At 41.8% G+C, this 15,455-nt stretch overlaps 1 protein-coding gene across 1 annotated transcript in view; it reads right to left on the bottom strand.

Moving 5' to 3' along the window:
• Nucleotides 1–9,624, bottom strand: part of LOC105834776 — a 100,719-nt gene extending 91,095 nt beyond the window's left edge. The window contains exon 1 of the mRNA XM_036295099.1: nt 9,175–9,624. Coding sequence (XP_036150992.1) covers nt 9,175–9,247 — 73 coding nt within the window. The 5' untranslated portion in view covers nt 9,248–9,624. The remainder of the gene's footprint in view (nt 1–9,174) is intronic.
• Between the last annotated feature and the right edge of the window lie 5,831 nt (nt 9,625–15,455).

The raw sequence follows: 15,455 nt of genomic DNA, 5'->3' as shown, positions 1-15,455 counted from the left end.
GTCAACACGATTTGCTTCGTCACAGCGACTCGTGCACGATCAACGACGTGCGAAATCTGGCCGAGTTTTAAGCCTCGGTTGACTCGGTGTAAAGATGATTTTCCCAACGCGATGCAAATACTTAAGCCAGATAGATTAATTATTTGCAGCTGGTCCGAACGCTCGAGAGCGCTCCCTCTCCCTCCGTAATAACCGACGCGCCGTCATTCTCCCCGGCGTACTCTCGAAGGCTTCTTAATAAACTTTGGTTCTCTGCGCCGTGCGCGTTAGCTAAAATCCTAGATCGATGTAAGCCCCGGGGCCACCGGGCAAGATTACGTATCTCGGCAGAGCGTAAGTGGCTTTCCAACAAAGACCACCCAACCCCTGTCTACGAGTACGAAATATATTAAGACAACGTGAAGGCATCCGAGGCGTTCGCCCCCGAATTTCCTCGCACAGGGAATCTCATGAGCGCACGGATATAAACCCTTTCTCTCGACCCTGCAGAATCTAAATGATATCCGTTCAAAAGCAAATTTTGCTTTCAGCTAATATAAAATATAACTGCCCTTATTAATTCACGTTTTGATGGGGTAATTGTAAGCGTCTCACTTTCAAAATTATCTTTACTCTGCGTATTTAATGTAAAATATTTCAGTAAGTGAGAGAAGTAATGGCTATAGAGAATTGTTAATTGTCCGTGACGGAAAAGTCAGCAATGCGTTAAACGATGCATTAAAAGGCACATTTAGTATGTACTGCCGAAATTTTATTTTACAACACACACACACACATACACACACACACACACACAGATATATATATTAAAGAGAGATTAAAATAAAATTTTATATATATCGCGTAATTCGTCGAGGACCCCGTGCCTCTTGGAAGAAATTATTAAACTAAAACTTATACAGCGACGCGCGCTATACGTACAATTTTCATATCTCTCGATAGAAGTCGCGATAACTGCAAAAGCGCAACGATGAAATATTCGATTACGTATCTCTCTCTCTCTCTCTCTCTCTCTCTCTCTCTCTCTCTCTCTCTCTCTCTCTCTAAGATGCATTCAAAAGGACTAAGCAAAAATGGCACGACCGTTCGTCGAGTAATCCCAACACTCATCTCCGTACATTCCCCCGATGCCGCTCTCGTGCTTGCAAGGCCGATTAAACCGGTCCCACGGAATCCATTAAATGTATAAGGACAACACCACCTACTCTCGGATGTACCCAAGAGATCTCGTATTCGCGTCGAATTTTCTTTCACGAGAGGTTTCTTCCAGGCGAAGAGGGGTTTCTCGGGCGCATCTTCCACGGGGGAAGAAAATGAAATAACCGCGGGCGAAACGGGCCGCCGCGCATATCGCGATCTTAGATCTCCTTTTCAATTAGAGACATTCGGACCCCGGAACTTGGGTGCGCGCGCGCGCTGCCTAATCAGTTTCAAAGCGGATAAATTTTTAACTCTCGACGTACGTAGTGGCCCGAAAGTTTTGCCCGGCGGGCATCCAGGAGCGCTGTGGTTTACGTGAGCCCGGACGAAGTAGTGGAAGCGAAGTGAAAGAGGTATGTGATCCACGGTAATGGCCGACGCCTCGCACTTCTCTGAAAAACTTTGGAGTCGAAGGTGAGTTGTCCTCCCTCTTTCTCTCGCTTCCTTCTTCTTCTTCCTTCTCTTCTCTTTCCGCTTTATCTCTTTCCTCCTACGCATCATCACGATTCTCTCTGTTCATTTTGTCCGAGTCTCTCTCTCTCTCTCTCTCACTCACTCACTCTATCTCTCTTGCTTCTCTGGCCTGACTGTTAACTCGCTACTCGTTTCTCTCTTGATCTACTTGCTTGCCTTCCTGTTTCTCTCTATATCGAAGCCCTAACGGCTCTTTTATCGTCGGGCCAATCTTTTGTCGTCACTGCGAGGTGAAGTCGTTATAAAGGTGCGTTAAATGTGATATAAAGTACGGTGAATGTGTATGCTCGACCTTTTTCACCAGGACAACGAGACTCCAAGTTGCAGTTAACGATCCGCAGCTTCCCATTACGAAGAGCCGTACTTTGTCACGGATTATTTCTATTCCCGCATTTGGAGGAACGAGTACCCTCTGTTTTGATTGTAGTCAAATGAATTCCTTGTGCTAAGAACAATTTTTATTTTTGGTGTAATTCGATTACATTGAAGGATATCTATATCTCTATTCTATAATATTATATTTAAACATGGATATTTATTATTATTAGGAAAACACAGCCACAGCCCGTTGTCACGAAGTTACAAATCGAATAATGTTATATAACTGCTTTTCCTGATGAAATTAACAATTATTCCAGAGTGTAAGAATAATGCTAAGAATAATAAAATCATAATGTTTTAACACCGAAAATTTATAATATGACTGTTTCATTCAATTATTGGTTTTAATTATATTTCAGTTGATCGTATTTGATGATTTTAAATGTAGCGATTTCCCATTTATAATACAATAAAATAAATAAACAGGTGCGCATAATGCTCCGGTGGATTTTGTGCCAATCTCAAAATTGCGCTCTTTGCCTTACCGATGCGCCCTGTCGCAATTTGAATTCGCAAATGCGAAATCGGGAGAGCGCGCTCGGTAATTACGCTATCAGAATTTTACAGTTGCCTATTGAAACAACGAGCGGCACGCTCCAATTAGCTATAAATCCCGCGTGACTCAATTCGATTAATTCGACCGAATTTGCGTAGCCGTTGCCGCGGTCGTTTGCGATCGCGAAAACAATTAAATCAATCCGACGCGCTTTCCGTTTCGCGAAACGTGACGTACGCGACAAGAGTGATGGCGAATGATGGCAATTAACGGCCCGTAAGGGGTGAACGGTAATTCGGTTGCTTTGCGGGGCCAGCGATCTTTAACCGGGCGCCCTTTGTCGCGCTTCCTGATGAAATTATCCTCGGCCCTTTTTCTCGCTTATAAAAAGAAACGTGGCGCACGCGTCGTCATTTTCTGGCTCCGCGAACCGCAAAAAGGCGCATCGTTGACCACACATGGCGCGTGGCCGGCCGTCCTCCCCGCACGAATTTCACACGGATGATTCGACGGCGGTCGTGCTCGCTCGAGCGGAAGCCGGAACGTATTTGCGGAATTACATCCGGAAGCGCGCTCGCCCTTTCCGATCGACTTTTGATCCTTGTTTTCTCGCTCGTCCTGCGGCGAAATGGCCCACCACCCACTCCGTTGATTCCCGGCCGATCGCGTCCGGCAGGATAAATTTCAGCCCTGCGGATCTTCGCGCGGTGTAATCCCGAAGCGATTGAGAACATCGCGTGACTCGGGTTAATGTCAGGCCACGCGGACACGTACACTTCCGCATGTGTAACATCAGAACTTTTTCAAGGGGAAAAAAATAATAGGAGAGTGGCGAATATCTGGCGGTCGAAAAGCAAATTCGTTAATTATTTCTATTTATTTCTATTTATTTTTATATATATTTGACTTTTTGAAGATATTTTTTTTCGTCCAGATATTTTGCACATAATTTTAAGATATTCACGTAGAGATTTTTACAATTTCTGAGTAAACATATTTGTAACTTACTTCTGTGTGTTATATAACAAATAGAGACAGTTACGAGTTTATACTTTGAGCCCTGAAATTGAAAGTCAACGCGTAGAGCACACAATCCCACGCGTTTTCGTTTGTCTTTCAATTCGTGGCAATGACTAACTTTGTGCTGATGGTACAAGAGGATGTACACAGCTCGTTCTTGTCGAGGAAATTGTACTCCACGGAAGGATACCGTCGTACCGGACGAAGGTACCGTGGAGATTCGGACCAATTCTGATCACGTACACGCGGGCGATACAATCGCGATGATACAAAACGACTCGTAGATGAAAGGGGACGCTCGAACTGGGACATCGTCCAGGCAGCGACGAGGCTCGAAACAGAATAAAAGTAATATCCGACAAGAGCGTCCGCCCGCCCGCCAAGGACTCGCTCTGAGAATTCCTTTTCTCCTTGTTCCAACTGTGACGAGAGCAACGGGAGACTCGAGGAACAAAGGAGAACGACGATCGTGACGAAGACAGAACAATCGGACTGAGGCGGAAGGCGATGAGGTCTTCGAATTGTGGACGGAAGTACCCTCTTCATTTCTGCATCCTTTGCATTCCGATTCCCGGAGAAAAAAAAGGAAAAGAGAGGAAGACGGAGAGGTAAAAGAAGACGAAGTGGAAGGAACATCTCCAATACCGTGTCTCGAGGAAATCTTTCGGGCTGTCTGCCGCGAATTGTAGCCCGCTCGAAAAAGATAGAGATAGAGAGAGAGAGAGAGAGGGGGGGGGGTCAGAATGGAGACGTCTTCTGAAGTGAATCGAGGTACGATGAGTGAATAAAATGTTTGACTTGTAAGATCATTATCGGATTCGTAATACGCGGGCACGCGGATTAGGTGCTCCGTATTTTAATGACAGAATTCTTCGATTTTATCCAATTTTCGTTAAGCATTTTTCTTAAATATTGACATCGAAATTAAAAGTCTAAACGACAGAAAGACGAAATCTCAGACGCGCGTACGAACGCGAGAGCGGAATAATGTGGATATTTCGTGTTTATTATTCGAATGTGGACTGAATTTGGTTAACGAAGACCAAAGTTTGTGTCCGAATAACAAGCGCCTCCAAGTTTCCGTTCATTAGTGCCGGTCGTAAACGATAAAAGCGACGCGCTGGCGGAAGTAATTGGTCAAAATTTGATCCGTACCATCAAGCCATGTTTCTGCCGCTCGAACTGCAGCTATTGGGCTACGGGGCGGAATAAAGGAACGGTGGTTAATTTGATAAGGTAATTACAAGTAATGTCTGACAGAATTGCGTTGCCAAGTTTGATAAGACATCGGTGCTTCAGTCGCAATGCAAATGTAATAATGTGTAATTGTGAATGCGCGCGGGGTGCTAGCTAATTCACGATCAATAAAGAGTATGATCGCTTCGACCGATCTTTTCTATTTGCGTGATGATATTCTGACTCAGAGGCAAATTTCTTCGCGCACGGAAGGAAGATTATTAATATGTTGCATTTTTCTTTTCTTCTTTTGACAAATTCTTAATAAGAAGATTAAGAGATGAGGCAATCAATTAAGAAAGAAGCGCAATTAGCAGATTGAGATTCACATTATTGGACAAGGCAATCAGACACAAAGCGGCTTGAAAGTCTCTTCTCTTAGCGCTGTTTTTATACGGAATGAATTAAATCCGTTACGTTTTGGAATGTAATAACATTGCAGAAAGAATCTATAGAAGAACGAGTATTGTTACCGTTATCATTTCCTATTACGTTCTTACTCTTAAAATGTCGACATTAATATAATAGAACGTCCAAATGCTTGCAGTATTTTACTTTAATCACGATACGAACGACATTTATTATAATGGATAACATAGATTTTTTAGCAAATTGTAACACCGTCATTATACATGCAGTTGCGTTTTCGTGCAAATGATAAAGCTTCATTGAAAATCAAGTTGAAAAATTATTAAAAAATTCGTCAGAGGTGGGTACTTCAATTGCAGATTGTTCGCGTATGTTTGTTCTGTCAGCTTAAATGTGGAAATGTCAACGATGTTCTATAAACGTAACATGATGAACTGACAGCGGAAAAATGGTTTAAAAAATTTGAACAAATAATAACCCGGCCGCTGATGACCGATGAAGATCAATTCATCTGCTTGTCACCGAATAGCTTTCAAAATTTACATTGAAAAATGAATGAATACATTGCAGTTGATTGGTGAAGATTGATATTGAAGCTTGTTGGGTCATAATTGTGTCGGACATGAAGAATACTTTCAAGAATATTTAATTTAGTATTAAAAGAATATAATTGCATTCGCATAAGTTAAAGAAAGTATTTAGGATATTCAAAACATCCTCCACTCGCGTCAATTCGATGCAAATATATTTGGACGATTAATAATAATGATTATATCTGTATGTATTTATATTTAACTGAATAATACGCTGTGCGCGAGCGCGAATTTTCCTTTGTACATACTGTTAAAAAATGTTTAACAATAGCAATAAAGCACGAAAAGAACTAAGCAGCACAGCGGTAAAACAAAGTTGTGAAAGATAACAAACGTTTTATGCTGAAACTGCTCGCAGAGTGAGCGGAGTTTATAGAAGCATTCGAAAATATGGTGCACTCTCGGAAGCAAACACGCTCATTTTGAAAATATCGTACCGGATAGAAATAAAGGAAAATTCTTAGGATATTGTTCTTACGATGATCTTACTTTTCTTCCGGAGAACCGAAGAACGATTATAAGAAAACAGACGGTACGCGTTTGTAAAACGCAAGGTTTTGTCCAAAAACAAAATAAATACAAGAGGACAACGTAGCAGCGCGCTAAATTGTTGAGTACAGAAATTTCTACCCCCTAAAAGCGACGTTCCCGAAAGCGGAGATAAATCGCGTCATCGACGTACTGAGCGCTGTATTTTTCCAATAAGAGAGAACGCGAGTTTAGAAATGCGTTTCGCGGAAACTGCGTCACGATGGTAAAGTATCTGCGAAAAGATGGCGAAGCGGGTGAGTGTATCTCGGATATGTCTGCATTCCGGTGCACGTTTGCCACGATTTGTTCTATCTCTTTCTTTCTTCTCTCCCCCCCCCCTCTCTCTTTCTCTCTCCCTTCGAAAAATTCTCACGTATCTGTTCGCCTTTTCGCGGCACGACGCAATCGTGTGGAAAAGCAGCCGTCCAGCGGAGAGCAAAATATTCAGTCGAGAGAATTTGTCTCATCGGAAACAACCCAATTCTACAACGCGACAATAGCACGTTGTTTCGCGAAAAACTTCTGAGAACACAGCGCGGATTTTGTTCGAGGAGACTAAAAACTATGCGCAATATGTCTATAAAATTTCAATTTGTGCGACGTGTGAAGATAAATATTATGTTTTAAAAAGTTCAGAGAAATAGAGAGAGAGAGAGAGAGAGATACAGAGAGAGAGAGAGAGAGAGAGAGAGAGAGAGAGAGAGAGAGAGAGAGAGAGAATAAGCAAATGTCTAAGCGTGTCATGTTTTAGTATGCGTTAGACAGAATTTTTAACAAATTTATAAATTGTATAATAACGGCGGAGGTAAATGAGATCTCTAAAAGTTCAATTATATCATAAATTAATTAGCTTGCCGCTGCCTTTAGTAGATCGCAAATTATCCAATGGGCTCCGCCCTTCGAAAGGATTTTCAAAAGAATGAAGTATAAAAATGATTTATTATACAACAATTAAGAAAATGTATTTTTACTCTTTTGATTAATTATTCTTTAAGAGTTCGATTAATTATTTTTAAGAGTTCTTTTAAATTTTCTGCATACATATAAAATTTTGTTGAATCTGTTTATTAAAAAATTAATACATGTTAAATATTTTGAAAAATCCAAACAACTATTATTTTGTAAACTTTATTAATAGTTTATAAAAAGTCGATAAAAAATAATTAGTTTAATGTATCACAGCATCAAATTTTAATAGGATTTAAACGCTCCTCATTTCTAAAGCGTGAGTGATAATTAGTAGCAAATTATTTGTAGCGTGATAAAAGACACGTATAATTTTTTTTTAGCATATAGATCGCGTTTTGATACAGACCGTTTAGTCAATCTAGACACACAACTTTGAAAATTTCTGCAAACGTGAAAATTGGAAATAGTTTTTCAATATCTCAAATAGTTTCGGAACTTCTAGCCCGTTAGGTTTTTTACGTTATTGAATGCATACGTCACTCCGTTCGGACGTGTCCAAAAACTCGCTCACTGACTCACTTCCACTCACTTTAACTTACTTTACGAACTTCTCAGATTGTCATGTAATAGTTGCTCTTACGCACCGGAATTATACTTTCTTTGAAACGTGAGATTTCGACTTTGATCCGATTAAGCCTTCAACTCTGTCCACTTACCGTTACTTTATATAAAATTGCGATGGTTAACATAGCAATATTAAAAAGAAGTACTTGCTTTGAATAAGAATAAAAACAAAAGTTCGCTTAAAATGATTCACGTCTAAGAACTGCGAGAAGCCCTTATCATTCTCCGGCATATCATCTAACTACAAGCATTGCAAAGCTCTCGACCTACTTTGACAAAGTAAAACCAAACTTTAGTGAGCTCGTCTATAACGAGGCTGATATCAAAACTGTTATTCCATAAGAATCACCCCCCCCTCCCCCTGATAAAATGGCACACGTCCAAGGTACTGTGAATCAGAGCAAAACGTTCGCACTGCGAATCTCCTCGTCCTCCTCCTCCAGTTTGCAGTACGTATAATATACTTCGGCCTGTTTAAGAGGAACGCAAACAGATATGATCAATTAAATGTTATTTACAGTCTGTGAAGGGAGGATTTAAATCGCTATCTGTCCGATGATGAAGTTTAGCGCGAACAATATCCGCGATATCTTTAAGCACTCTTGTTATTACTATTTGGTACGCATGGGAAGGGTACGGCGGATCGCAGTAGTAATACTCGAGAAATGCGTCGACGAGTGAAAGCATCGATTGCAATCCCATCGTGATCTAACCGAGCCGAACTTGGACTGTAATGATGTCGTTCCCGCTGATCGTAGAGCGGCTGCGAACGACTCCCCGTTCTACAAGAAACGTAGGTATCCCACGTCCTTTCCGTGGATTAGCGGATCCCGGAACTTTGTTGAGACAACGAGCCATCCCGAAGGATGCGCGTAGAGGGTCGAAAGCTCCAACGACTCCTTTAACGACTCTTCGCAGGCCCAACTTAGTGGGAACTTAACCGTTTTACGTCTCTCCTTCTTAGGGCGATACGGAAGAGCGAACATTATACCTCTTCCCTCTATGTATCTCGACGTTCTCCAGCGTATAAATTCAAGCTGATAAAGCTGTTTCAGGACTTTTGTCAAAAACCATTCTCTTCTGCGTAAAGTGTTGTTTAAACTAAAGAAAAGTACCTCTGGGTTTGAAATTATCAGTCGGAGAAACATTTTCTCCTCTCCCATGCTCATCTACGTTAGCATTAATGGGCGAAAGAGCAATGGAAGATTCACTTTAATGCGTTTTTTTCCGTTCGAAATTAACGGAGAACGCATCGCCGTCGCGGTAATCGGTATCCAAATCACTCGAGAAACTCTCCTCCCCCTTCTTGCCGAACACGTAACACTGTACAATGAAACTTACCCCCCACTATCAGCAGCAGGTGAAGCAGACCACATCGCATTTTTTTATACTTCCGGCGAGAGTCTTTATCCATTCTGCCGTGTGAGAGATCCTCTGTGTCACTGTAACGTGCACGTCACGCCTTCTGTCTACATGTACCCCCGCTCGCCGATCGGTACCGCGGCGTTTCCGTTTCCGCGGTCTCCCATAAAAAAGAGAAGAGAGAAAAACTATTCGCGCGAACGGAAACGTGGAAACGCGCGAGCGCGCGCCGGCAACATCGGCGGAAGAACACCAAGTCGGGGTGTTCGCGAGTACTCGGCCGGTTTACTTTGGTATCGGTCGCGCGTCGATCGGCCGAAACCGCGGGAGCGCTCGAAATCGACAAAACTACTGGCGACACCGGTGCGCGGGCGCCACGCGGCCGCGATAGTTCCTGACTTGCAACTGACGAGGGATGCTGCACGAAGAGTTTGCGCCAACCTCGCGCCCGCGCACAGAATCCTTATTCCCCTTCGCCCCCTAGCCGGCCACAGTCAGTTAGTCAGTCTCTCTCTCCCGTCCCTCGTCTCCGTTTATCCCGCGTTCTTCCGTCCACGCTTCTCCCTCGTACCCTGCCTCCCCCTGCCCCCTCCCTCTGGTTCTCTGGCTTACCGTCTACCTTCTCTTTCGGCGATATCAATCCGTCCCTACCCCGCCTCTCTCTACTCAACCCTCTTATTCCCGCCCCCGCACTCACACGAGAGAACTTCTTTCTCTTTTATGCGCCCCCTCCCCCCGCCTCCTCTATCGCTGTAGTTGTCTTCTGTGACTCACTCACTATTACAGTTTTTCCGTCGCTCGGCTCCGTCCTTCCCGCGCGGCGTGTCGCCATCCCTTCTCTCTCCTCCCTTACCCTCCTCTCCTCTCCTCTTCTCTCCTCTTTCTTCCTTTCGCGCGCGCGGCAAACGATGGTGCTCCCATCCATCCTCCGGATTTCTCTCTATCCCACCTCTATCTATCCAACTCTACCTCCCCCTCTCCGCGACCGCTTCGCTCGCGCCGTTTGTCTGTCTTCCCATCCCCCACCGCGATCGCATCCACCATCTATACCACATATCTAACCTCGCGCGCATCCTTTCGGCGGCTGTATCTCAAACACTAAAGAGTTTCTTAGGAAATTGAATTGAATGCCACCCTTTTTCCCCCCGTTTCTGTCTCTTCGCCGGCGAGTCACTCCCCGCTTCCTTCTTGTTCTTCTTTACGCGCTCTGTCTTTTCCACTGTTCACGCGCTCTCTGCCGTTACTTTCGGAGGGTGACCTCGCCACCCTTCGTCCCCTTCTTGTTGCTCCTCCCCCTCCCCCCCTCTTTCTCTCTCTCTCTTCCTCTATCTATTTCTCTCCCTTTGTCTTTTCATGTCTTTCTGTCTCGTTCATTCTCGATGTCGTCCGTCTTCGTCTCCGTCGTCACCCTCTTCCCAAGAGTTCCCGCGAAACTGATTGTCCCGCCGTTAAGCGGCAATTTATATGTTAACAGGCTCGAATCGGTCGAGAGTCATGCATACGTTTAAGGAATGGGATTTCGTAGGAGAGGTCCAGATAACGACGGGAGATGACGGCGCGAGTGACGGCACTGTCCAACAAAAACGAACTCTTTCAGTTCGCTACTTTATTTGCCGTTCAGCAACGTTTCGCAACGGAATCGCTCCCATGATGCTGCACAGCGGAAAACATTAATCTCAAGTCCTACATAATATTGTATTACTAATTTCTCTGCTAATCCTTTTTTCTGACATCTTAAAGATACGCGTGAAAGGATGAATGGAAAGGAAATGCGGAGGAGATACTTCATTATTGTAATCTACTAACAAACAAACGCAAACATTTTTATTCATCAGATCCAATTATTCCGTATATGTTTTCATTTTGCGATTTTGTTTTCAGCAGAGAAATACAAAAGAGCTTGCTCCACGCTAAGCAATTAGTTTCTCCGAGAACTAACGTGAAGCGGCTGAATTTGTGTATAAAGTTAGCGCAGAGAACTACGTTGCAGTATGACAACAGTTCAGTTTAATATCCTGCGACATCATCGTGTTAAAGTAAACTTTGATCACATCGCTTGGCATTCGTTTAGCACTCGTATAGTCGTATGAATTTTCGTAACTTTGTACTTACGACGCTGTCGCGTAATAACACGATGTAAGCATAACGTTATTTAAGGAGAAGGATTGTCTTAAATACATTAACGAAGCAACGCAGACACAACAATCTAAATTATTTTAATACAAGAGAGAAAAAAATTTAGACACACTTGTACAATTCTACCTAAACTTAAATGGATCGATTACATTTTATTATTTAATTATATGATGATAATAATAACATCTCGCGGTGTATGTCCGAAATGCAAAGTATCTTAATCGGATAATAAGGCAGCAGCACACGAACACACGTTTGAAGGATGAAAAATTCTTAATGAAAAAACGTCACGTAAAATAACAATCTCTCTGAGGGAATACTCTGCGCTTATGTTGTACTATGCAAATGAAAATTACATCTTTTTTTCCGCGCTAATACGCGTTTAAGCTCATAAAAATACAAGCAGCATAGATGCGAAGTGAACTTTCCGCAACAACGAAATCCCATGAAGGTTTATAAGAACCTTGACGCGAAACGTAAGAAATTTGCGGGGGAGCGTTTCAATTAAGTGATTCGATCGACGATCCTCGCTTATTAATCAGCATACGCCACTTTGCCTCAATGCTTTCGTCGCCGACAACGCGATAATTAATATGGTGCCCTCGCGAAAGTCAGCTCGTTACCTCGCACAACAGTCGAAACGCGGTGATGCCGCAGCCACTCCATAATTTGTGTTGCCATGACGAGCTGGCGTCGTTCATCAGGGCAACTCTGCGACACCGTAACGCGCGCACGGATCCGCAAATTTCATCAATGCGTCATACGTAACGAAGGATCGAACACTCGCCGCGTTCCAATCGGATGCTTTCCGCGATGGAACGATGGACGACGTGGACGACGAGGTTGTCGTCCGCTCGCGTGTAACTTTGGCAAACAGGCCGCGGGAAAATGTGACGATGGCCGGAGGATGAGGATCCTATCAATTCGTTGACTCATTAGACGGCGGCAAATGAAATTCTCCGTGCCATCCGCGACATCCGGGAAACGATGCAACCCGCGGTTCCCCCGCTGCGAAAGCATTGATGCATTGGATTAGCGAGGCATACGCAAATTAACTCATGAATAATTCTATCTACGCAAATTACTCGTGGCGAATTGTTCGATGTAGATGACACAGCGGTAGGTGTCAATGTATCGAGAGTGTTAACGGTCCTTTCTCTTTACGTCGGTATAAACAGAAAAAAGTGACTGGCGAATTGTGTGCGTCTTTACTTGTTGCTTCGCTGTAAAAAGGAACGGATACCATCAGATAATATTATACTTCCCAGGTGCTTCTCGTAAATATTTAAAAGCCGTTTGTAATAGTTAACTTTTAACTGAAAAAATTGTGGCTCTCCGTGCGTTCGGGAAGTTAGTCGGGCGGTGTTGCTGATTCCGCGACAACACAGTACGTGTCGCATCAGGGAGGTGAACTCCGTGTATCACCAGGAGGATTATGTGTACAAAGAGCGGAGAAAGTTTAATTACTCCCACGTGAGAAGTTACGTACGGTACACGGTGCGTCCTCAAAGCGCGGATCGATCAACCGTATGGAATCCGGTGGGAAGCTGGCGCCTACGGAAAATCACGTTTTATTCGCGATGCGTTACGCTCGGATTGGAGTACCACGAGAGAGCTTTCTTGGCGTCATCGTAGAATGTGCGCGAGATTTTGTAAGCCCTGGTGAAATTGAAGAAAATTCCCCCAAGAAAGTTTGACACGCGCATAGAATTACTAAGTAATCTAACCGCACGCGTAACGAACCACGGAGGTGAAATAGGTGCGATCGTACAAATCTATGCTCGCTTGCGCGTGATTTTAAGTTGAATGAAATGAAGTTCGATTAGCCGAACGGAGCTCAAGGGCACGTGTAATTGCCAAGTTAAATTACTTCCATGTGAGCGAGAAGTTACGCTCGCGTTCGTTCGCATATAATATGTTTCTAGTAACAAAGTTGCTAACAAATCAGCGCGAAATTCCAGAATAACGTGGCGCCACGGCCCGCGTGGGTAAGTTTCGCTTTGGCCTTAACTTTTCGCCTTAACTACATAACTTTAGTATTACCGAAATAAAGTTGTACAGCAAACGGCGCGTAACCGGGCTGTAAAAGAGTTAAAACGAAGTCGAGGCGGTAAGTCTAAATGGGAATATAAAACAGAAAGTGTTAACGAGGCAACAACATGTCGTCATAATAAAAGGACGTTAACTCGGAAGTCGATTGAAAAGGGCGTTAACTCGAAAGCCAGTTGGAAAAGATGTTAACTGGGAAGCCGGTTGAAAAAGGCGTTAATTCGCGCGCCCAAATTTTACGCTTCATTTTAAGTTGGTAGCACTGCCGAAATAATTTTGGTGCTCTATCTATATGTGCATATTAATTTTTTCAATAGGTTTTAAATTAAACACCAAAATTATTTTCCCTGCATAAAACGTCAGATTGAAAAGAATTAAAAAATATTAACATTTTGCAAAAAGCAGAATTCAATTGAATCTCTTCTGAATTCTGTTTTTTGAGGATTCAATTTATTTCAAATATTAACTTTTGCATTCAAAAGAATTCACTTGACTCTAAACATTTTTCGCATTCAATCGCAATAAGAGGCATTCAAATAAATGCGAACCCTCGCATTAAAAAAGATTCACTTCTTCTGCTAATTGTTATTGGATTCAGAGACATACAAGATTTTCATGGTTCTTTTCTCAAAAGTACTAAAAAGTACTAAAAAGTATTGGCCACGATCTAATCCGAGATTTTTGCAAAGCAGAATTCACGATAAAATCTCGTAAATGCGAAACGCTATTTTGAATAAGAGATTGTATGCAGAATTGGCAGTGCTGCCAACTTAAATTGAAGCGACAAATTTGAGCGCGCGAGTTAACGCTTTTTTCAACCGGCTTCCCAGTTAACGCCTTTTCTAACCGGCTTCTCAGTTAACGTCCTTTTATTCGGAAGCAACAATGTAATAGTGCATCTATATAAAATATGGCTATAAATAATTAATAAATGGTGGTGATGAAAAAGCTGGGAGTATCTTTCAAAATTTATGTTATTTCTCCCTAAAATTCACGCGACTAACATTGTAAATAATTAATCCGTATGCAACATTATTGTAATTGTTGCAACAATTTATATTTTAAAGCTTATTTAATCTAAATATAGTAAACATTATTGTCTTATTAAGCAAAATATCTGGAAATTACAGGATAAAATTATTTTGAAAACTGAATTTTTTGATCAATATTTTTCTCAATTATATAAATTTAGTCTCCGCACTTTTACAAATAAAATGTTAAAATAGTGAAGATAATAAAATTAGATTTCATATAATTTTAATTTAAATAGAGAACCCCCTCTTTCGTTTGCTTTTATAAAGTGTTAAATTAATTATTTTATAAAAATATATAATATGGAAAATTATGAAAATTATGATAAATTATAATTAGTTTCAACATTTTCATCAAAAATTATGTACTAAAAAAAATTGATTTATAGTTAAAGTTTATAGAATATAATTTTTAAGTAACCCACAAATGTCTAATTTAATTAAAATATTTTTTTGCAACTTAGTAGTAATTATATATTTTTATTCTTTAAAAATTCCATTCTCATAAGATGCTGTTCTTCACTTTCTTTCTGACTGTTAAATTTGAAAATATTTTCTGATTGAATCTTATAATAAAATAATATAATAAAATCGTAATTTATATTCACATACTTACATTTACTTTACATTACAACACCTCTTTCCAACAGACCACTAGATAAATATACTTTATCTCCATAAAATAAACATTTGTTCACGGATTTAACCGTGAAATCTGAGAGCGATGAACTCAATGCAATTTACCGTTAATTGCCGCAAGCCTCGCTCGAGCTTGATAATTCCAGCTTAAATGTTTTAACGTGGATAGTACCCACTCAACTTGACGACAAATCAGAAATTAAAGCTGCAGACACATTTTTGGTAAATTCATTATGTTCGTTACGACGGACACTGAGCGCAGAGATGTATCGTGGCTCGATTGAAACATTCGTTAAGGATTCAATGGCACGGAAGCATGAATGCAATTAACTGCACGCCATGCAATCAAATATAGAAACAGAATTAACCGTGTATATGAGCCAATAGCACAAGGAAATGCAGTAG

The sequence above is a fragment of the Monomorium pharaonis genome, chromosome 1, assembly GCF_013373865.1.
Source record: "Monomorium pharaonis isolate MP-MQ-018 chromosome 1, ASM1337386v2, whole genome shotgun sequence".
NCBI lineage: Eukaryota > Metazoa > Arthropoda > Insecta > Hymenoptera > Formicidae > Monomorium > Monomorium pharaonis.
The sequence above is the reverse complement of the archived record's forward strand: the minus strand, read 5'-3'. Positions and strand labels throughout refer to the sequence as shown.